This window comes from Panthera onca, chromosome B3 (assembly GCF_046562875.1).
Source record: "Panthera onca isolate mPanOnc1 chromosome B3, mPanOnc1 haplotype 2, whole genome shotgun sequence".
Taxonomy (NCBI): domain Eukaryota; kingdom Metazoa; phylum Chordata; class Mammalia; order Carnivora; family Felidae; genus Panthera; species Panthera onca.
Window position 1 is genome coordinate 86347316 of NC_138344.1, and position 25246 is coordinate 86372561.

Below are 25246 nucleotides of genomic sequence, written 5' to 3' on the forward strand. Positions count from 1 at the left end.
GTTTCCCTTTTTTGGAAAGTTCTGGTTGACCTGGATAATCCTTTGACTACCTGCCTGTGTTTTCTTTCCTGTGCTTTAATTCCCACACTTGTGTTTTAAATTCACCAATAAATAGTGAATCTGGTAAACCCTGGGCATCCCACTTCAACTCTAATAAAGTCAGAACCCCAGGTCCATGTCCCATTCCTCTCCCTCCTTCTCCTAACAAACTCACTGTGTGCTCCTTGGTATGCCATGTACCCTTTAGAACTCATAAGTGATAAACCTTGTCTTTTCAAAGTTCCCTGGTAGTTGTTGCTGGGGTATGTGTTGTAGTGATAATAAGAACAGCACGTGCTGATCCAGCCACAACATTTGCTGTGGTTGGGGAAATGTCTCCGAGGGCTCACCACAAATAGTATGAGCCCAGGTAGTTGCCCACAGGTATTTCCAGTTAATAGCATCACTATTGATAGGCTGAGACTGACCATAAACAACTGATAGACATTCTTATGGCTGAGAGTTACTAAAATATTTATTTTATTGTTATCTTTATTTTTCAAGACTACTGCTTATTCCCAGATTATGGGAATAGGGCAAGTTAAAACACTAAACATACTCACTGTTCTTACTGTGATTAGTCATCATTAAAAAGTGCTCCCTGGGTTGCTATAAGCCTTTCAACAATCAATTATGAGGCATACAAATAAACAAGGAAGTATGACCCATAGAAAAAAAAGAAAAAGCCCAGGCATTGGACTTTAATTTGACAAATACTTTTAAGTTTTCATATATTTTTGTCTTTATATTTACTTTATTGGGTGGTTTGGAGATGGATGCTATTTTTGGCTTTTCTGATACCATTTTAACCTGGCTTTTTCTGCTAAGCGTAATGTTTTTGAGATTCATGCATTTTATTGCTTATATTATTTGCTTATTTTTATTTTAAAAATGGGATCTTAAGTGGTTATTGCTGGTATGAAATTTTATTTATTGAATTTATTAGATATGCTTTGGCCTACTAGTTTTTCAGTTAATTTTCTTTTTTCCATGAAATATATGGTCACATAATCTACTAATAGTAACTTTTTGGTCTTCTACTCTATGTTATTTATACATGTGGTGTTTCTTTACTTGTTGCATTAGGCCTCATCTATCTAATGTTTTATTTTGAAATATGTTTGGTGCAGGAATCTGCAAATATCTCCCGTGAGGTTTAAGTTTTTTTGTTTCTAGTTACTTTTTACTCAGATATAGGTGTTGAATTTTATTGATGGTCATCCTCAGCAGTTACTGAGTTAATCATATGAATTTCCATGTTAATCTGTTAATCTTATGAACTAGCAATGAATTTTCCATGTAGTTCTGGGAAGAATTTCCTTAGTCAAGATTTATTGTTTCTAAATATGATGATTAGTTTCATTTGAAAATATTTTAATTGGGATTTTTTTCCCATTTATGTTCACAAGTAAGGTAAACTATAGGTTTCTCTTTTTTTATTTTTTATTTATTTTTATTTTTATTTTTTGTGAGAGAATGCATGAGCAGGGGAGAGGCAGGGAGAGAGGGAGACACGGAATCTGAAGCAGGCTCCAGGCTCTGAGCTGTCAGCCCAAGACTGAGAACAGAACTGTCAAACTTGTGAACCACAAGATTGTGACCTGAGCTGAAATTGGATGCTTACCTGACTGAGCCACCCATGCATCCCTAGTTTTCTTTATTAAGATATTTTTAATCCATCTTTGACATTGTTACATTACCTACATGAAATGTGTTTAGAAATTTCTTTATTATAAAATATTTTCAATTGTAGAAAAAGTACTCACCAGATTTTTCAAAATTTACTCTTTTTGTCATACTCACTTCAGATTGTTTAAATAAATAGGAAATTACAAGTAAAGTAGAGGCCCCCTTTGTACCTGTTTCCAATTCCAATAATTCTCTTCCTCCTCAGGTGTGAATGATATCCTGAATTTGGTGTTCATTATTGTCAGGGTTTTATACTTTAATGTTACATTTATAAACCTAAAATATTGTAAAGAAATTTTTGTAGGATTTCACATTTTACATTTCCTGTTTAGTTAGTATATTTATAAAAAGCTAAATCTCAGGGGCCAGATAGTGTTGGTTTGAAATTCCCAAATATAATAATGAAATTTTCTAGTTCTCTTTTCAGTTTTGTTAGTTTTTTTCAATGTCCTTTGAAGCATTGTCATTAGTGCGTAATTTCATATTTTCTGAGGAACTTAACTCTTGTATTATTATGAAATTATCTTCTCTTTCTTGCTAACATTTCTTGTTTTGAAGTGACGTCTACTTTGTCTGATATTAATACAACCACTCCAGTTTTCTTATGATTAATGTTTGTGTGTTATAACCCCCTTAATCCTTTTACTTTTAACTTATTTATATCTTTATACTTAAAGTAGGTTTCCTATAGCAATCATATAGTAGGGTCTTCTTTTTCTCTGCCGTGACAATCTTTGTCTTTTAACTGGAGTATTTAGAACCATTTACATAGAATTATTGATATGGTTGGGTTTATGTTTACTATCTTGCTATTTGGTTTCTATATGCCACATTTGTTTATTGTTTTTTTCCTCCTCTTTACCTGCCTTCTTTTAATTATTTTTAAAGCATTTTATGGTATTTTGTACTACTTAGTTTATTTACCTCTTTGTTTTATTGTTTTATTGTAGGTGCTAATGGATTTTACAATGTGCATATTTAAATTATCCCTATAGATAATATAATGTTTCACATATGGTATAAGAAACTTACAGAAGAATACTTCTTTTCCCTTCTCCCATCATTGTGCTATCATTAATGCATACTTCATATCTATATATGTTATAAAACAATACATTACTAATTTTATTTAAACCATTCATTATATTTAAAAAAATTTTAAAAGAGAAAAATGTCTCTTTTTATTTTACACACATTTTAAATCATTCTACTACTTATTTCCATTGTGTGCATTCAAAGTTTGACCTGATACCATTTTCCGTCTGCTCAAAGTATTTCCTTTAACATTTCTTGTAATGCAGGTTTGATGGCAATGAATTCTTTCACCTTTAGTTTGCTGAAAAAGTATTTCACCTTTGGTTTTGAAAGATAATTTTGCTGGTTATAGAATATTATGTAGACAGTGTTTTCTTTCAGTACAGGTACTCTAAATATGTTGCTTCATTGTCTTCCAGTCTGCATAATTCTGATAGGAAGCCTGCAATGTTAGTTTGTGGTAATTGTTACCACTAATTATTTGTTTCTTTTTACTTAATGTTTCTCTGGATGCTGATGAGATTTTTTGCTTTATTACTAGTTTTCTTCATTTTGACTATAATGTGCTTGGCATAGTATTCTTTGTGTGTTTCTGCTTGAAATTCATGGAAATTTTTGCATCAAGGGTTTATAGTTGTTATCAAATTTGGAAACTTTTGGCCATTTTTTTCTGTACAAATATTTTCTGCTCCCTTCACACTCCCTTTTCTGGGACTCTAATGAAAGATTATGTTAGACTGGGTATTAATTTTCTTTCAGTTTTTATTTCTCTCTGTGATTCATGTGTGTTGTTTCTATGTCTTCAAGTTAACAAATATTATCTTCCTGCAATGTCTTCTCTGCTATTAATGCCACTCAGTGAAATTTTTATTTTAGATAATGTGTTTTATCTAGACATTCCATTTGATTCTGTTTTTTTAAAGCTTATTTATTTATTTTGAGAGACCAAGTGAGCATGGGAAGGGCAGAGAGAGAGTGGGGGAGGGGCTGAAATAGGGAGAGAGAGAATCCCAAGCAGGCTCCACACTGTCAGCACACAGCCCTACATGGGGCTCCCTCTTGAGCCATGGGATCATGACCTGAGCCAAAACCAAGAGTTAGATGCTTAATTGACTGAGCCACCCAGGTGCCCAATTCTTTTTTTTTTTTTATATCTTATGCTCCTCTTATATATTTGAGCATTTTATATTTATATTGGAAATTTCAAGATCCTTATCCACTAATTCCAACATATCTATCATTTCTGACTCTTTTTCTAATTTTTCTTCTTTTAAGTGTCACATATTCATGCTTCTCCATGAGACTGGTCAAATTTGATTGAGTGCTGAATACTGTGCATTTTACATTGTAGAATATGAGATTTTGTTGTTTTCCTTTCAAAAGTGATAGAGTTTGTTCTAAAAGTCCATTAAGCTACTTGAAGATCAGCTTCATCTTTTCCAGCATTATTTTAAAATGTTATTAAAGTCCTAAGAAGCCATTACTCTAGAGCTGATTTAGCACCACTACCGATGTGTGACCCTTCTGAGGTTTATAGTGAATGTACTAAAAATCTGGAGGAGAAAGGGGGTGTCAAAAGTCATATGGTCAAATGCCTGTTTTAAAGAGGATAAAACTGAGGTTAAGGGGAGCAAAATAACTTGCCTGTTGATACCTGGTCTGTGACTTTACACTTTGGGCAGGAGCTGGGTCTCTTTATTACTATTCATTGTTAGACGTGGTGGTGGACTGTCTTCTTACCACTTCAGCTGAATAGAGACTATATCATAGCAATTAGCATTAGTAGTGATAAAAATGATACTAGCAGTTATACTTATTGAAATTTTAAGTATAATCATACTCCTTCTTGCTTTTGATTAGATTAAATTTTTGTTTTGATTTTATCTTTCTTGTGCAGCCATTTAATAGCCGTGTTTTACAGTATCTCTACCTTTACTCAATTGTCTTATTAAATCTGATGATATACCTACAGATGCCAATAATTTAAAAAGCCGAGAAGTCAGAATAATAGACAAAATATTTTTATTGTGTCTTTTGTTTTATATTTCTCATTTACTGCATAGTATTGATTAGCTTGTATTTATTCCCCACTGATTAAATGAGTAGAATTTTGCTGCATTGAATAATATAGCTCAATGATTTTAAAAACTGTCATTATTTAAATTGTTTTCTTTTTCTTCTTCAAGGATACATCTTTAATGGGGAAAGAGTACGGTCACAAGCCATCTCAAGTGCCAGCGGAGCAAGGATTACAGATAAGTTTTGAGGAACCTCAAATGGTAAAGTCTTTAATAAGAATCCTCCCTGCCAATATTGAAGTAGTAGCCTGTGTCTTGTTGCTAGAATGCTTATCTAAATAAAGAATTTATTTTAGAGGTGTGTTTAACTGTAAAAATCCCTAATCCAATATCACTTTGAGAGTCTTGGCTCTTTTCGGTCACTGTTGCTGCCTATCATAGACCTTTGGAGATAAGGCCCAAAACTCTTTTCAGAAGGGAAAGATTTTAACAATTCCTCTGGTCTAGGCATTTAGATCTAGAAAGTAGTTGGAGAGTTAATTAAAAGTTATTAGCTTCTAAGAAAGCATCATTTTATTTTTTCTATTGTTGATGGGGGAAAAATTTTGTGGAGAAATATGGACTGTTGATGACAGAAGTTTGTTTCAGAAATAAAGTTTCCTTTCCATCCATCATTGGCAAAATATTTACAGGATTCAAAGCAATCTGGAACATATTCCCTATGAATGGGGCGCAGCTCCATGTGTATAGAAATCTGTATTTACATAATACAAATGATGGCACAATGGTCATTTCCTTTATAAAGAATTTGTAAACTATTGTTAAATTGCAAGCTCTATAGTTCCTGAAAATGTGAATCCACATACATAAAACTTCACACTTCATTTTTATGATAATATGTCATGGTTAGAAAATATATGGGATCTTTTCACAAAAGCCATGGATCCAGTGATATTACTTTCCACAACTGGTTAAACTGCTAGAGTTTGAAATGCTTCTGGGTTGAGACCATGCCTTTTTCTGCTTTGTGTTCTCATCTCCTACCTCAGGACCCAGGATGTGTGGCACTAATATGTGGCTAAATCAATTTTGAAGCTTTCCCACATATGCTTTGGGCTTAAGATTGACATCTATGGTAGTTGCCTCTAGGGATCACCATTTACAGGTAGATATTGAAACCTCTGATGTCTGAACTTCTAATAGGTATAGTAAATTCAAAATACAAGATTAGTTAGGTGCAGAAAAATAGAAGTTCTTCATTAATAAATGAAGTGACTTAATACCATTTATTATGTTCATGTAAAGTATAGGAAAAGATACCATTTTCAGGAACCTATGAAAAAGGCCAATTATGAGGTGCCTAGCTTAGACATTATCTTGACTATTTAAAATAAAGATTTAAACAAAAATATTGATTTCCTTGTAATTTTGTGGGAACCATTCTCTCAGCTTTGACATTTATAAGCAATCACTGGACCTCTTCTGGCCACTGGCTTTTTAATAGGTAAAGTACCTTTTTTTTTTTTAAGTTTATTTATTTTGAAAGAGATAGAACGAGAGCAAGAGGAGCAGAGAGAGAGAGAGAGATTGAGAACCCCAAGCAGGTTCCATACTCAGCATGAACTTGATACAGAGCTTGAACTCACATAGTGTGAGATCATGACCTGAGCCAAAATCAAGAGTCAGATATTCAACCAACTGAGCTACCCAGGTACCCTGACATAAAGTAAGTACCTTTTAATTTGATACCTGGTCATGGTAAAAAGACTCCTCTGTGGTATCTTTCTAGATACATTTTTCGGGGTGCCTACTCTGCTAGAAAGCAGAACTCTACCTGTCTATCCTACTTGTCCCTTGGAGTTCTAGAAGATTCCTGAGCTGACATTTTTCTGGGGGAGCATAGAGCAACATGCTCTTATTTGAAGAGGGTCTGTTCTTTCTAAGTTGTGCCTGGCATCCTCAGAGTATGTAGCTTCACTTGTGAACATCTCAGTGCCACAGGCCAAAGGTCTCTCAGTTCTTTGATACAACTTATTTTAAGTACCCACCATTTTAAATATAATAGTTTTTGAATCATCATGGAGAATGATTTCCTCACATAATTATAAAAAAATCAAGGAACTTATTTATTCCTTTTCTACAATGTGATAGATATTATTGTAGACATGGTTAATACAAAGATAGAAAAGACAGTTCTTGACCTTGAAGAACTCATTGTATGGAGTAGACCAATAGATAAAGAGACAAAGTACAATACCGTTCAATGAATATTCTAAATAGAGACTAAATACATAGCAGAGGAAGAAACTGATATCATTTTCTTTTATTTATTCATTCACTCATTTACAAATAATTGCTGATGATATACAGTGCACTAAGTACTTGAGACATAAAAGATAGGTAAGACACAATTTCCTTTTTAAAACAAATTTTTTTTAATGTTTTTTATTTTTGAGACAGAGAGAGAGGGACAGAGTGCGAGTGAAGGAGGGGCAGAGAGAAAGGGAGACACAGAATCTGAAGCAGGTCCAGGCTTGGAGCTGTCAGCACAGAGCCTGACGCGGGGCTTGAACCCACGAACTATGAGATCAAAAACCTGAGCTGAAGTCAGACACTCAACCGACTGAGCCACCCAGATGCCCCAGACACAATTTCCTTTTTAAGAAATCCTCAAATTTTAAGGTTTTTTAAAAATGTTTATTTATTTTTGAGAGGTGGGGGGTGGGAGAGTGGGGAGACAGAGAGAGAGAGGGAGACACAGAATCTGAAGCAGGCTCCAGACTCTGAGCTGTCAGCACAGAGCCCGACATGAGGCTCAAACCCATGAACCATGAGATCATGACCTGAGCCGAAGCTGGATGCTCAACTGATTGAGCCACCCAGGGGCCCCAGACTTTAAAGTTTTAATGTACTTAAACTCTCTGTTCTCAGGATGCCTTTAAACTCTTAGAAAATATTTTAAGGACCCAAAGGAGTTTTTGTTTATGTGGATTATTTCAACCAATATATACCATAATTGAAATTAAAACTGAGAAAAATATAAAATATTTATTCATTAATTTAAAATAATAACACAATTATTATGTTCAATTACATATGAACACAAAACATATTAAGAAAAAAATTGTATCCAAAAAATAATTTAGCAAGAATGGTAGCATTGTTTTACTTTTTTTTTTTTTCTTTGCAAATCTCTATAATACCTGATTTAATAGAGAGCTAGAGTCTCATATCTGTTTCTGCATTCAATCTGTTGTGTATGTTCTTTTGGTTGAAGTATATTCAGTAGGTCTTGTCTCATACAGATTGAAACGGGAGTAACATTTTAATAGCCTTTTAACATAATTATGGATACTATTCTCTATTAATACATCCAAACTGTACAAGTGGTAGTTTCTTAAAGATGAGTTGCAATGGGGAACCTGAAACAAGGTAAATTAACTTATTGTATATCCTTACATTAAAATCCATTGATCTGCCTTGCTCTTTGAATGGCTCTTTACCCCTGTACACTTTTGTAATCTCATGTGTTAATAATTTGAAAAGTACTGGTTCAGGGGTGCCTGGGTGGCTCAGTTGGTTGACTTTGGCTCAGGTCATGATCTCAGGGTTTGTGGGTTCAAGCCCCACGTGGTGCTCTGTGCTGACAGCTCAGAGCCTGGAGCCTGCTTCAGATTCTGTTGTCCCCCTCTCTCTCTGCCCGTCCCCTGCTCATGCTCTGTCTCTCTCTCTCTCTCTCTCCTTCAAAAATAAATAAACATTAAAAAAATTTAAAAAAAAGAAAAGTATTGGTTCATTGTTCTACCTACTACTGCTTTTCCATCATCACTGCAAATGTCAACACAGTGAAAAAAGCAAATAAGGTTTAGTATTATTTTGAAAATAGTTTTAACACTGCAGATCATCTGAAAGGGGCTCAAAGATTGCCAGGAGTCTGTGGAACACACTTTGAGAAGTGCTAGTCTGTTGGGTATAGGGGAAGGAGGGTAAGAGAGTACAGGTTGGAATCAGATTGTCTAAGTTCAAACAGAGCACTGCTACTTACTGTCAGTGTGACCTTGGGCAGGTTACTTAATTCTGTAAGTCTCCATTTCTTCATCCACAAAATGGGGTTACAAACAGTTCCTACTTCATGGAGTTGTGGTGGAAGATTAAATTTAAATGAGATAATGCTTCTATATGTTGATGATTACAACTGTGATAATGATTACCTAGACAATTATAATACAGTATGATACATTCTGAAATAGAGGCAGGGCACAGAGTGATAGGACCAGTAAACATTTTGTGGAGAAATAAGGCTGGGATGAGTACTAAAGAGGGTCATTTGCCTCTCCTCAAACTTTTCTTCCTCATTTTCTATTTTGGAGGGTGGTGCCTTCATCTGTTTAGTCCTCCAAACCAGAATGCTGGGAGTGTGTGTTGAAGCCAGTAGAAGAGAAATTCAAAAGAAAGAGAGTGATAAACAGTGCCAAATCTGTGGTGCATGAAACGAATGAGTTTGTCATAAGTAGACAGCATAGGGCCCATGGCACCTGTCCCTCTAGGGTATCTATTCTGCCATTTTATGAAAAAGATTTTGTTAACCTCTTTTTTTTTAATCAGTGAGGAAAATGAGACTAAAAAGGGTTAATTAACTTGACCAAAATCATACATCTGTTAATTGACAGATATAGGATTTGAATAATGTCCCATCTAGTTACAATAAATTATAGTAGTGTCCAGTAAGCAGTTTTATAAAAATATGAGCTCCAGATTAAAGTTTAATTTTATAAATGGAAATTTCTTGGTTTAGCCATCCCTTTTGGCGTAATAAAGACATTTATGTAGTATTTGGTACTGTTTGCCAGCTTTACCTCTTATTTTACTTATTAGCAAATGAATGTATCAAGAACAAAGTGATACAATTGCATTTTCAAGTCATTCTCTAGAATTCAGATTTTTAGGTAAGTCAGACTAGTTTTATCATCTATTAATTTGAGGCAGTGAAGTTTTAACTGCCAGTACTCCATAATCCCAAATAATCTTGGTTTAAAATTGGTTAATATCCAAATATGGCTATAAAGATATTTTCCATAAGACTTGGTGAGATACAGATTAAGTCAGTGAGACTTTTTTTTTTAATGTTTATTTCTTTCTTTTGGGAGAGTGAGAGAGAGAGACACCATGAGTGGGAGTGGGGCAGAGAGAGAGGGAGAGAGAATCCCAAGAAAGCTCTACACACAGCATGGAGCCTGATGCGGGGCTTGATCTCATGACTATGAGATCATGACCTGAGCTGAAATCAAGAGTCAGATGCTTAACCAACTGAGCCACTCAGGCGCCCCACTGAGACATTTTTAAGGAAGACAAAATAGTTTTAAGAGTGATATTTTGTGAGAATTTTTCATTAGGGCTTGGGATAGAGTTGGGATGTCTGGGTGGTCTTCTTGAGACCTCTGGGTCAGCTCTTCTTTGAGGACCTGAGATCAGTCTTCTGGAGGAGCATCTGGCTAGTAGGAACCACATTTCTTAGGACCAGAGAACCTCGGATTGGGCAGAGGTCAGTTGTTTCTGTGGGCCTTGATTCTGTATGCGTGTGGGGTGAAGTCAGGGTAAGACTGAAGTCTTATGATTTCCTTAGAGTTGGTGCATAATAACCTGGGGGTAGTTGTATTTTCTGAGACAAGAGCCAGAGGAAATAATTTGGTAGCCTTTACATTTTTAACTCAATTTGAGCTTCTATTTCTAAATCTTCACAGGAAACTTACTATCTTTGTTTAATTTCAATCATGCATTTTTATAATCATTTTATGGTTAGAAAGAAACATTGTGTGACTTAAAACTTTGGAAGAACCAATAAGAAGATCTTAAACATACATTTATGTTTTCCTACAGAATGTGCTTGAGGAACTTCCTGAAACTTTATCAAGTATTTTCCAGCTTGAACAAGAGGATGTATTGGAGTGGGGAGTCTCAGAAACAGAAAGCATAGTATTTAAATCTCAGGAAACTCTGGAAGTTCAACCAGCAGATGAATCAAGTAAACTTTTGAAAGATGAACAGCCCGTAGGTGATTCCAAAGCAGCCAAGTCTTTAAAGGTAAAACATTATTTGTGTTGGAAACAGTTATGATTGTTGAGGATGTGCAAATGTGAAAAAATGGCCTGGGTAAGGGCCAAGGCATGGAGGTAGGTTCCCCCTGAAAAAAGTGCTCTCTAATATGCAAATTGTGTTTTGCAGACTTTTAGTCTCAAACCTAATTACAACTCTGGAGAGAGAAGACACATATTTAAGGAGTGAAGGAACCTCAGGGCTTTCAGAAATTGACCAAGAGTCCTCCCATTACCATCTTGAGGGAGTCAGGAACTATAGCCCAGGGACCAGGACTGGGTGAACTTTGTATATTTTACGTCTTTGCCCTGTTTATAGGTTTATCCTAACCCTGAGTCTTTTCCTATTGTGAGAATGCTTTCCAAATTCATTTTATATATGTGTAATTTAATAATTTTTACCATGTTTGTGTATTGCCTTACTACTATTTGCTTATTACTTTTCTTTAATCTGAGTTACTTTTTGACTTAAATGAGTTTATTTAAAATGGTACATTTTTTTTTAATGTTTAGTTATCCTGAGAGAGAGAGCAGGTGGGGGAGGGGAAGAGAGAGACAGGGAAAGAGAGACCCCAAGCAGGCTCCGTGCTGCCAGAGCAGAGCCTGATGCTGGGCTCAAACCCATGAACTGTGAGATCATGACCTGAGCCGAAATCAAGAGTCGGATGCTTAATTGACTGAGACACCCAGGGACCCCAAAAATTGGTACATTATTATTAGGATTAAAAAAGCCACTTTTTTTTTCTGAACCACAAAATACTGTCTTGATTATTACCATGGATAGCTCTCTGACTTACTCAAATGGATACTACTTCTTGGGTAATAACCTTCCCTCTCCTTTTGGGTCCCCTCTCCCCACTGAAGACCATGTTCCTGCTCTGTTTTCCCCAGTTCAACTGGCTATTCTTCAACCTGTGCCACAAATCCCAACTCTGAAACCTTGGATTTATCTGTAATCTTCCCTTCCCTTGCTTTCACCCATAATCAGTCTCCAAGGCTTAGATACCTCCTAACATTATTATTTGTTTAAGATTTTATTTTTAAGTAATCTCTACACCCAATTTGGGGCTCACACTCATGGCCCCAAGATCAAGAGTTGCATGTTCTACCAGATGAGCCAGCCAGACACCCTGCCTCCTAACATTGCTTGTAATTTTTTTCCTTGTCTTTTCCAGTTGCCCTCAACCTAGTCTGGGTCCTGGTGACGTTATGTTTGGATTAGTGCAGTTTCCTCCTGTTGTTTTTTTTTTCCTTCATTTCTCAAGCCCTACTTTCTTAAGTTCATCTTGCTGGCATATTGATCTTTTGGGAATAATGGGTAATAAGGAAGGTGCACAAATAATAGTTGACCAGAGAAAATCCACCATTGCTATAGAGAAAGGACTTATCCTATGATGAGCTACAGACTTCATCAGAAGTCATGCTATCTTTCTATAGCTTACACTTGGGGTATGAAATGAATTCTGCCAAGGCTGAGTGAACCCACTCATTGCTAACTCCTCCAGGTGAATCCTGTGTTTCAGGCTGACACCTTCTAGGTGTGGAGATCTTAGATACTCTTTTCCTTTCTCTTTTTTCTCTTCTTTCCTTTCCTTTCCTTTCCTTTCCTTTCCTTTCCTTTCCTTTCCTTTCCGACAGTATCTTTAAAGACTATGGCATCTTAATGAAAAAGTGTTAGGCTGTTGGGCACAGGTAGTGTTTTCATCTATACTTCTACCTGAACATTGGGACTTTGGAAATAAAATGTGGGCATGAGAGGCAAATGATTAGCTACTAAATGTGTTAAAAAATGACATGGACTTTCTGGATAGCAATTTAACCACCATGGCCTGGAAGCAATTCAAATCCCTCATTAGAAAAGTTTCACATTAATTCTTTTGGATTGTTGTGACTGCTGTTAAATATTATTAAGAAATTATGGAAATGTATTTATTTTTGGTCAAAAGAGGCAGTCCTTCCCTAAGTTAATTAAATTTATTGAGTATTTACCACATGCTAAACACTTTGCTAAGTGTTTTACATATGTTATCTTATGTTTTCCTAATAATTGATTTCTTAACAAGACTGTATTTGAATAAACTGAGTCATAAAGAAGATAAATAACTTGTCCAAGTATAAATATCATGTTAGGTCATGAAGGCAGGGCTTGGACTGAGATGGTCTAATTCTGGAACCTTTACTCTTTACCCCTTGGCAACACCGTTTTTCATAACAACAATAAACAGGTGTCTGGTTAAGTACAAAAACAGACTCTCACTTGCAAAAATGACTAGGGATGGAGTGTCCTCATTAAACTAGGAGAAATAGTTGGACAAGAAAGACTTGGAGAATGGATTAAGAGAGCTCTAAACTGGAACCAGAAGTATTTCAAGAGGAGGAAAAGAGGACCAAAAAAGACCTTTATGGATTATTGTTTTTGGGATAGTGTGGGACATATTAAAAATGCCATAGAAAATGGCACTGGAAGTATTCCTGTGACTCATCCCACCAAGTATCTTGTATTTATTTGCATTAACATTTCAAGATCAGTTGTAATCCATGAACTTTACTCTGCACATTCGAGGTCATAAAATTAGTCTCTAGCATCTCTAGCACAGGAATGAGGAACAATATACTCCAGCAAGCCAGGCCAGATTTGGGGACAAGAAGACCTCTTTTGACATAGCAAATAGAACTACCCAAAAGGTGTGATAAAAGAGCACTGCTCAGAAAAATGCCAGAAGGTCTCATTCAGGAAAAAAAACCCAAAAAACAAAAAACAGAATTTGATCAGTCTTTACCTTGTTGGCCACTTATATTCTTAGAAGCTCATTAGTATAATAAATGTTATTAGGACTCTGCTCTAAGTCATGACCAACATGACTTAGATAAATTAAATAAAAAAGACAAATTAGATAATGGTGACTATGAAGAAATGACTGACACAAGGGCTTGTGAGAGGATTGTTGAGCATTTTAGGAAGGAAAAGGGTAAAAAGTCTGTACAAAATGTAGATACCACTTGTCCTGAGATTCTAAATGGAAGAAAGTTTAAGAGATGTGGGATGCCCTAAATCCCTCCAGTTCTCAGAAAACAGTTATGAGTGATCTATTCCATTCAGAGTTTTAAAAATACACAAAAGATGAAATAAGAAATACACATCCATAGATAAACATAAAAGTGGCATGTGGCTGTAACAATTATATCAAAAACCCTAAGATTCAGAATGTGTTTAGGCCTGTGAATCACGCTAAGAATAAAAAAAAAAAAGTATTTTTTTTCATATTAGTTTAAGAGCAAAGAGAGAAAAAAGGAAGGATAGCCCTGTCATTATGAATGAATAATGTGATGACAACATGTGACAGAGCTACCTTAATTTATTTTTGGGAAAAGGCTGAAGTTTTAAATAAACAGAAATATGACATAGAGAAAAGGAAGCTGATAAACTTGTACTTTGCTTCTCTTAAATCTGACAAGGAGAATAATCTTTAGTTTAGAACGAAAAGAAAAAGAAGTGATAAAAGAAACTTGAAGCCCAAGATTGGTTAAAGATTTTCAGAGTTAACTTCGATATCTGAGCCTGTCAGCTCAGGTAGATAGGTTGAAGCCTGTTGCACCCCTGTCAGCAGCAGCTTTGAGGAGGTGCTGTAGTTAGTAGGAGAGGACCTACAAGCCTGGAGACTGGCAGCTGAAAATCTGAGTTTTATTTTTTTAAGGATAAGGGTTATGGTTTCTGTATGTATGCACTGATCTTGGACAAAACTCTGGAATGATTAAATGATTCGTTAAAAGAATTTTAACAACCTTGTAAGAGCCCCTGTATACTGCTTATAAGAGGAAACAGCCATCACTTGGAGCCAGCATGAGTTTCCTAAGGACAAGCTACAGAAGATCAACCTTATTTCTTTTTCTAGAATTACTAGACTGAACATCAGAAAAGTGTTAGACCTGGAGTTCAATGCAAGGCTATCATGGTGAAGTGCTTGGCCTACAACAATGCTCAATCAACATTAGTTATTGTTATTAGCCTTTGGATTATAGCAATCCATTTATGTAAGCTTCCAAATGACAGTTTTGTAGACAAGAGTGCAATCAGGTGAACTACTAGATGGATTTGTAATTAGTTATGCAAAAGATGCACAGCTCGTCATAAGAGTCCCTAGTGGACTGCAACAGGGCTGGGTCTAATTCAACATATTTCCTAGTAATTTGGATGAGAATATGGAAGATTTACTGATTGGATTTTTAGATAACATCCAAATGAGATTGGTAAGATTTGGTTGGCCAGACCTCAGATGAAATTTAATTGGGATAAATGTGTGAATGGTTCTGCCCTTGGGTCCATAGGCTAAGTGCATAGATATGAGGTGACGTGATGTAGAGCAAATGTGAAAAAGACCTCAGAATGTTAGGCTATCACTTAGGTTTGTGATAGGAAGGTAAGTGCAATCATAGTTTGTGCTGATTGACGAATACCATAAAAGAGGATCATCTTTCTCCTGGTTAATCTGATCACATCACACCTCAAATGTTGTGTTCGGATCTGGGTATCCAATCCCAGGAGCGACACTGACAAATTGGAGACCATTTGGAAGAGAACATTCAAGATGAAAAAGCACAGTACTTCAGAAACATGTAAGGAAGAATTGAAGGGACTGATGATGTTTATCTGGGAGAAAATGGGTCCAGGAGAGTCAGCTGTATTCAAATATTTGATTGTCAATCAAATGGAAAGAGCTAGATTGTACCTGTGTGCTCCTGAGGTTTGAAATGAGACTGGTGGGTAAAAATTGTTAGGCTGTATAACAAACAAACAAGCAAGCAAACAAACAAACAAACAAACAAACTGGGAGAGTTTCAGAGAGAGTGGCTGCCTTTGGATATATCCAAGTCCTCTTTTCCTCATCGTGTTCAAGCCAGGATAGATGACCATTAGATGGAGAAACTTTAGGGAAATTCAAACATTAACTAGGTAGTGAGATGGAATGGTCTGTACTCTGAGCTTTTCTTATTCATCATCACTTCTTTACCTATGAAATTGCAATAGCTCTCTCCTATTTACTGCAGGGAGCCCAAACCCTGGACCTAATTTAGGAGAACCTCTCTTTATTTGGCCTCCTTCTACTTATTCAACCATATCTTTCTGCTTTCCCTAAGGAAGTTCTCTCTGCTTTCTTCCTTAAATCCAGCTTAAAAACAAACAAACAAACAAACAAAGCAACCAACAGAGAAAAAATATTTTTAGATGAACTATTATCACGAATTCTGAAAATTTTCTAGGAAATCTAGAAAAACAATACTACTAATATCTATAATGATTAAAAGGCAATTATTTAAGAAACAGAAATGCATTTGATTTTTCTCAAGTAGTAGAAATAGAAAACAATACAATAGTATAATAAGTACAAATTGATAAACATTGCTCAAAACAGTTATTCATTTTGGCTTGTGGTTGCAACCACCAGTCATGCCAAACTTTCAAAGAGACTAAGGGCAAGTTCTATTAAAAATATCAATCAAGGGACACCTGTCTGGCTCAGTCAGTGGAGCGTTCAACTCTTGATCTCGGGGTTTTCAGTTCAAGCCCCACATTGGGTGTAGAGATTACTTAAAAAAATAAAATCTTAAAGAAAAAATACCAATCAAGAAGAGAAGATTTATGGAGGAAAAATATCTTGTATTTCTTCTTTAATAGTTTTAAGGCAATAAATAAAATATTACAGATAAATATGGTACTAGTATTTTTATTGCTATTGAGGTGTATATGTGAAAACCTAGGCAAGGATTTAGAGGAAAGTATCAACTTACCTTTAGGGTTTATATTCTGTTATAAAATATATATAAAAATTAGGAGCTTCAATATAAGATAAACCATTAAATATGAGAGAAAGATCTAATTTTCATGTTACAACTTTCCTTAACAGCATACTTTATATTTTCTTGAAGGTGAAATCATCAGAATTTTTGCAAATCAGAGGAAAAGAAGCTAAGCAAACACAAAAAAGTAAATTAGGAATTCCACAACAGAGACAAGGAAGGTGTACAAAACCCCAACAGGATCAAAAACTACCTAAAAAAAAGTAACTTCCTTATGTTTACAATTTTTACTGTCAGTAGCTTTGATAACTGAACATGCATTTTTAAAGGAAGAAGAAATATTGAGGAAATTCATATATGAGATCTAAGTTAAACTTTCCCATAGGAAGAGTTGGTATCAGATATTATGGTTAGGATATATATGCTATACTTCACACTTCTTTCTATTAATGCTTTTGACCAATGCACTTAGTTTAATGACATACCAATGACATAACTATAATAAAAATAGCTCTTTTTGAGACAAAGGAAAATTAAATGTTAACATGTCAGATCTGATATTTTTGGTCACGGTAATGCATAATTTGTATTAACTGCTTATTATATGGGTTAATTTTGTTATGGCAAAATGAAATAAAATTTAACCCAACATAAAATGTTTATAGGCCAATTTGGTAATTTAGATGACCTTATTTTTCTCTACCATTATATCATGTTTTATTCCCCCCCCCCTCATTTTTAATGGAAATTCTTAATACACAGGGATACAACCACAATTTTGAATAATAATGTATAAATGCAAGTTAGATTTATGGGCTTATCTTTTGCCAATCACCTTGCTGAAACTGATTTTTTCCTTATTTTACCACTAGATTTTTATGGGTTGGTTTATTCTAGACTCTTCTTCATTCAACTCTTTATTAGGGCTCAAAAAAGCTTTAATTATTAGCTTTTGTTGTTGCTTAGGGCATTGAAAGGTGTGCTGGACATGGAAGACAACCTTTTTATGGCCAGCCTAAACTCTGTAAATGGATATTACTCACAATTTAGTAGCTGAGAGTAGACTCATGGGAAAAGAATTCCAAAGTTTATGAAAGAGTCAAATTGGCATTTAAGTGACCCTGTACATGCCATTGCTTATCTGCATTGCTTTAAGCTCATTTAGTTAGCAAGATTATGTATTAAAACAAATAGTGACAGCAGACAACAAGTATTTTACCTTCAATAAATAGTTACTGTCAGATTATCAATGAAGCAGAAACTTCTTGATTTTTTTCCCTAAAAAACCTTGCATTTAGTGCATTAAGCAAAGTAGTGTGGCCACACACAGAGTCAGAGTCTTTTCTTTTTTATGTCTTAGTGTTTCAAAGAATGACAAATAGTCCTGTTTAAGGAGAGTGTGCTATAAAAACATTCAGCCTTTCTTGAACATGCCAAAAATATTTGTAGATCTTTTTGAAATATATAGTACTGTGTTAATTCATTAAAATTGAAATGAGAAATTTCCATTGGAGAGAAATAAGAATAAGATGCAGAAGAATGAAAACCTGATAGTTAAGAAATTTATATAATGAAAGGGAATTTTGGAAAAATGTTTCTGAAAATCCTTTATTCGCTGCTCCTTTTTATTTAGACCTTTTTTTTACATAACTTTTCTCACCTGTGACTATCCCCCACATTAAATTGTTTTCTTGGGAATTCATCCATCTCTTGGAACGTGATGTTATTTAGCTCAATAACCTAGGGAGATTCACTTACAAATCTGTTATTAGAGTATGATGGAACATAGGAATTCAGATTGGTTGTGATGCTTTTTAAGGAAAAAAAAAAGTTGGTAATGTAATCTCAAGTACATTCCACTAGCCAGGACCTGTTCCAGAAAGAACGATGATGTGGATGAGCTTGACATCAGAGCTCACCTTTTTCTCCCCTCCTTTTTTCCCCCCCAATCCTTTCTCAGGATCCCTGGCTTTCTGGACACCCATGTTCACTTCTCCAGTTAGGTCTCTTTGTCTCAGGCTTTTCCAAATGCTTTGGTTTTACCTCTCTTCACCCCCCTGCTCCTGCAGCTTTGTCCTATTCAAACGTGTACGTTTTATGTCCTGTTTTTGTTGAGCCCTATGCTATTTTGGAAATGATATAAACTGTTCTGTATTAGTGATTCAGTAATGTCCATATTGTGCCTAGCAATGGGTTAGGTGCTGTCCAGTTCAAATTAATAACAACAGCAATAAAAATAAAACAAGCATTTCTTGAGAGTTCCACAGGCCAGGACTTCTTATTATCGATTTACAAAGGCATTAGTTAGGGGTTTTAATTTTTATCTTACAGAAGACCTCCGGGGAGACCAGTGCTATAGCTTGCAAGTGTTAGAACTGAGATTCTGATCCAGGCCCAGCCAACCCTAAAGTCTTTCTTCTTCATACTATGTATGCTACCGTCTAGAACACATGGAGCAGTTGATGGACATATTGGCATCAACCCATTAGACAAAGGGTCAGAAGGGGTGGCACAAGAAGAAGGCAATGTATGAAAAGAGATATTTAAAAAAAAAAACAGTAAATTTTGCAGAGAAGTTTGTCTTGGAGGCCTTGTTCGAAGGATGTGTAAGCACGGACAAAAAGGCAGCATTTGATCCACAACTGAAGGAACTGACAGATATTGTTGGCCCTGTGAATTGTCCTGGAGACTGATATAATAGCTAATATCTGCCATGTGAGAGATACTGTTTTATTTTATTTATTTATATTTTGAAAGAGACAGAGACAGCATGAGCGGGGGAGGGGCAGAGAGAGACTCTCTAGCAGGCTTTGTGCTGTCAACACAGAGCCTGATGTGGGCCATGCTTGAATTCACAAACCGCTGAGATCATGATCCCAGCCAAAACCAGGAGTGAGAGGCTCAACTGACCGAGCCACCCAGGCGCCCCTGAGAGATACTGTTTTAAATGCATTCAGTCCTTATTATTGAAGTATGGTTGACACAGAATGTTACATTAGTTTCAGGTATATAACATAGTGATTCAACAATTCTATACGTTATACTATGTTTACAAGTATAGCTACCATCTGTCACCACACAACGCTATGACAGTACTCTTGACTATATTCCCCGTGTTGTGCCATTTATTCCCGTGACTTACTCATTCCATAACTGGAAGCCATATATCTCACTCCCCTTCACCCATTTTGCCCATCCCCCACCCCCTATCCTCTGGCAGCCATCAGTTTGTTCTCAATTCCTTTCTTCCTTAAAGTAACTTTATCCAGGATGTGCTAATGTTATTTCCTATTTGCCAAAATATAAATAGACTTGCGTACGACCTAGTGATTATTTTATTTTTTTAAGTTTATTTATTTATTTTGAGAGAGAGAGAGAGAGAGAGAGAGAGAGAGAGAGAGGCAGTAGGGGGGAGGCAGAGAGAGAGTGGGACAGAAGATCCAAAGCAGGCTCTGTGCTGACAGCAGCAAGCCCTATGCAGGGCTCAAACTCATGAATCATGAAATCATGACTTGAGCTGAAGTCAGATGCTTAACTGAATGAGCTACTCAGGCACCCCTGACCTAGTAATAATTTTAAACAGGATTTCAACAGAGGCAGTCTGACTCTAACTACTGTGTTAGAAGTAGGGCCACATGCTAAGAGCCTTGAAACTTAGAGAGGAAATTAGATGAATGCAGCAAGCAACAGAGAGCCATTGTGCTGGGCAAAGGAGTATTTAGAGACCAATGTGGCAGAATTTGCAGGAGGAATTGAAGAGAGGAAGAGACAGAGGATGTGGTACTCAATCCACCCTTGCTAATGCAGGCTGAGGTGATAAGGACCTTGACAGGAGTGTGTTGGAAGTGAAGAGGGAGAAGCAGCAGCCCTGGGAAGCAGAGAAGCTCAGTCTTTCATAGGATGTGCAGGTGAAGGGAAGAGGACTCAAAGATGGCTCAATCTTTTGTATCTTAAGGATGAGGAATCTAGGTAAGATAGTGATACCGGAGGTGAAATTTGGGAGGTCTTGGCACAAGAGGAAATAGTTGAAACACTGAAGCTTACTTTTCCAATATTCAAAGAGGAGTTCAACCTTGGAAGCTATACCCAGTTTTGAAGATGGAGAAAGAAAATTGAATGACTAAATCAAATTATGATGAATTTTGGAGGTAGATGGAAAGCTGGGATAACACAGGTTTTAAAAATCTCACAAAGAAAGAGCCATTTCAGGAGGAGTCATCGATATTGTCAACTGTGTCTTGTAGATCATAGAGAACATGATCTAAAGTTCATTTGGGGGGCGCTTGGGTGGCTCAGTCGGTTAAGCTTCCGACTTCGGCTCAGGTCATGATCTTGCGGTCCGTGAGTTCGAGCCCCGCGTCGGGCTCTGTGCTGACAGCTCAGAGCCTGGAGCCTGTTTCAGATTTTGTGTCTCCCTCTCTCTCTGACCCTCCCCCGTTCATGCTCTGTCTCTCTCTGTCTCAAAAATAAATAAACGTTAAAAAAAATTTAAAAAAAATTAAAAAAAATAAAGTTCATTTGGTTTGATTTGATGAAAAGGTCATCATTTAGTTAATGTAAGAGTATAATTTTAGTAGGGGGGTGGGGATGGAGTAGAACTGGATAGGGGCTACATCTACCTCAGGGGTCATTAACAGGCAGTAATAGGAAAAAAGTTGTCTTATAGTCTGCAGCATTGTGTTTAGATCCTAGCAGTTACTCATTAATTTTATGAGCTCTCCAAAATAAGCCTGCTCTAATATAAGGATAATAATACCTCCCATATAAGTTCATTGTGGGAGTTGGAGAGAATGTGTGTAAATCACCTAGCATAGAGTAGTAGTGGTACTTGCTCAATTAGTGTTTGTTCATTGGGTGGCAAGTGACAATGGAAATTAAGAAAGATCTTCATGCCTTCTTCTCTGCTTTGGAAAGGCAGGAGAGAGGCAAGTTCTAGCATAGTGGAAAGGGGGATGCTGCATAAACTTGGGTTTATTGATGCTAGTTAATGGATAATGTACTACCTTGTTCTACCTCTTCAGGGACATTAGCATTTGAGCAGAGTAGCAAAGAAGTAATGCATGATGGCTGGATATGGTGTCACCAAAGGAGTTACAGAAATCGGGAGAGAAGGCATTTGGGTGGGATGGTAATGAGTTTGCTTTTAAACATGTTTCTGAGGTATCTGTAAGTCCTATAGGTTGAGATCTTCAGCAGAAAGTTGGGTATATAACTTTGAAGATCGGGTCCCCAGTTGTGATATTAAATTCATTATAAATCATTATTATAGTTTTAAATCTTATACATTTAGACACCCTTTTTAGAGCCTAAACTGTCAATGTCAATGTATTTTATATCAAAAGATCACAAAATGATCAAAGAAGCCCCCTTTCTTTTCTTTGCTGCAGAATTCCTCAAGACTACTCCTCTTCTACCCTCCATGATCTGTGCACCACTGTCCCAGCCCAGGAGCTGCCTGTCAACTTACACTTGGCTTCTCGAGTGTACCATACAACTGACAAGAAAGGTCACAGTACTTTGCTTGGGATATTGGGAACCTCTTTCTTAGATGATCACACTACAGATGAAGAGTGCAGAGACAGGTAAGAGTTCCACTGGTAATTTTCTTTTAAAGTAGATTTAAACAGGGGCGCCTGGGTGGCGCAGTCGGTTAAGCGTCCGACTTCAGCCAGGTCACGATCTCGCGGTCTGTGAGTTCGAGCCCCGCGTCAGGCTCTGGGCTGATGGCTCGGAGCCTGGAGCCTGTTTCCGATTCTGTGTCTCCCTCTCTCTCTGCCCCTCCCCCGTTCATGCTCTGTCTCTCTCTGTCCCAAAAATAAATAAAAAACGTTGAAAAAAAAAATTTAAAGTAGATTTAAACTGTCAAATTCTACCTTTGAGGTTTAGATTTTGATGACACGATTCTGTTTTTAGAGACTAGAGAGGAGCAGGTTTTGTCCTTTTCCATTCCTTCCCAGCACGTACACAGTCTAGGACAGTGTCTTCATTTCCTACTATTATTAACATGAACCGTGGCCCATGATAAGGTAGCTTTAGTTTAGTGGCATCTAGTTACCAAAGAGAGTCACATACATTATGTTATTTGTTCTTCATAACAACTCTGTGGAGTACAGATGTGAAAATTGAGGTTCATAAAAATCAAGCAACTCTTCCAGGCTTACACAGTTAAGAAAATCATAGATTTGGATTCAAAGTCAGTCTTTTAGATTTCACACCATCATTGGGAATACTTGAGTCCAGGGATTATGTTCAAAAGTCATTGCCTCTGGAGTTTCTTCCATTTCTCTGTGTGTCTCATTTTCCTTTGGCATCTGAGTGTTCTTTTGCGGATAGGATGTAATTTATAGCATCCTCAAAAGAGAGGAGAAAAGGGAAGGAAGCTCACATGTGTTTAGTAGAAACCACATTCCTAGTACTGCGTGATGTACTTTGCATCTTTCCTTTTTAAATCTTCAACTGTAAGCAGTCATCATTTCCATTTTATTATTGAAGAAGCTTAGGCTCCATAATATCCGTTTGCTTGCCAAAGATCTTATCTCTAGATAATGATAAGAATCCAGATGTGTCTAAGTGGCTTAGTTTTTCTCAAAAATTTTTATGATCAACCATTTAAGGAAGGCTTTTTCACTTTTTCTCTCCCAATTGCCTTTCCCCATTACATTTTAATACCCTGGATATACTGTGCATCTCATGGTCATGTGTGTGTGTGTGTGTGTGTGTGTGTGTGTGTGTGTGTGCGCGCGCGCGCGCGTGTGCACACACGCACATGCCATATACATAAAAAGAGTAAGCTTTCATCATCTCCCTCCCCAGGCACCAACATTCACCCCTTTGGGATTGATATCACCTGCCCATTGAGAATGCATATTTGTTAAGTCTCTTGCCTTTGATAAGAGCTGGTAGGAATCCTGAAAAATCACCTACTACATGTTTAAGAATATTCAAAACATTAAATATTAAGTTAATTTAAATAGAGACATTTTAAGTATTATATTTTAAGTATTTTAGACCTGTGAGAATATTTTAAAAGACCATTTTAATTACACAAACTATCACAGAATTATTAGTAACTTCTCAACTCTTTTCATGGTGTATTCTGAGCTCATTTCCTCAAACTTGACTTTTAGTGATAATTGTTAATACTTTTACTGCATTCTTTCAAGCTTTAAAATCATCTGAGGGCACATGGGTGGCTCAGTCATTGAGCATCCGACTTCTGCTCAGGTCATGATCTCATGGTTCATGAGTTCCAGCCCCATGTCTGGTTTTAAGCTGACAGCAAGCACAGAGCCTGGTTTAAATTCTCTGTCTCCCTCTCTCTCTGCCCCTCCCCTGCTCATGCTCTCTCTCTTTTAAAAATAAATAAACATCTGGTTTCCCTGTGTTCAGTAATCACAATGAAATTCAATTTGAATTCCTAAAAGAGGGCCATTCTCATGTTTATTTTCTAGTTAGGCAAAAATGTTTTTCAGAGATTTATTTGCTACTCAAAATCTTAAACACCTGTCTTTTAGTTTTATCAGGTAAGTGTTTTGAAATTTTTGAAACAAATTATATGTGAAAAACTTTGGAAATTACCAAACTGTTCCAGTTTCTCTGGTAGAAAATAACAGTTCTGCAGTGTAGTCTTTGGAAAGCCTAAAGCTGAAAGTGGAAAATAAAGGTATAACCATAATCTAGTAGTCATGAACCCACTGTTTTGAGTCATTTCCATTAGCACTGTAGCTAAGCATCATTTTGAGGTGTCACAGCTTCTAGTAGTCATGTAAAGTGTTAAAAATACTGGGATCTTTCAAATTCTAAAATTTTTTTTTCTTCAAGTAGATCTTGCTTTCTCCAAGAGAGTCAATAAATGTTCTATTTGAGGATGATAATTCTTGGCAATTTGTTCCTAAGTACCAAATAAGAAGTTAATTTAAGCACTGAATATTTAATTCTCTGGCATCCATCTCTTGAGGATTACCTTGCTAAACATAGCTTAACCTTTTCAAAATATATCTGTCTGCTGAGCCTACAAGTTCAGAGAAATGTATAATTTTTTCTGCACTAATAAGTGTTCTCAAGAAAGGTAATTGTAAACACAAAATGAATACCCTTTCATTTGGTGGCTTTTGGTTTTTCTGTGAGATGAACAGTTAACTATGAAGCCTAACACTATTTGTGGTTATATAATTTTAATGCTTTCCCAATTCTCCATATAGTAATTGTTACTTGTGGCAAACACCAAGAATATTTTAATGGACTAGATAGGTACATACTTAAGTTTATTTAAAATAGCAATATATTGCTGAAACTTATGTTTATTTTGCTAAACAGTAATTTTGTTGAGAACTATAAAAATGTTTCATGTGAATTATAATTTTGCTTTTAAAGTTTCTGTATTTTAAAGAGAAGTTTATAGTTGTTTAGTTAGAATTCTTAGCATGGAATTTTAGATTTGGTGTTTTAAAATAAGGTAAATCATTAAAAGTGTTTAAACACTTAGATTAAGTTAACAGTTTGGTGAATAGCCCTCTAACATCTCCTGTATGTGCATGTGTTTAAACCATGTACGGCATTCTATAGACTGATTTTTCA

General features: G+C 36.1%; 1 protein-coding gene across 1 annotated transcript in view; it reads left to right on the top strand.

The window, feature by feature from the left end:
* Positions 1–25246, top strand: part of TTC6 (tetratricopeptide repeat domain 6) — a 201928-nt gene that overhangs the window by 60734 nt on the left and 115948 nt on the right. The window contains exons 3-6 of the mRNA XM_060619579.3: positions 4950–5042; positions 10659–10862; positions 16799–16932; positions 22057–22251. Of these exons, the coding sequence (XP_060475562.3) occupies positions 4950–5042; positions 10659–10862; positions 16799–16932; positions 22057–22251 (626 nt within the window). The remainder of the gene's footprint in view (positions 1–4949; positions 5043–10658; positions 10863–16798; positions 16933–22056; positions 22252–25246) is intronic.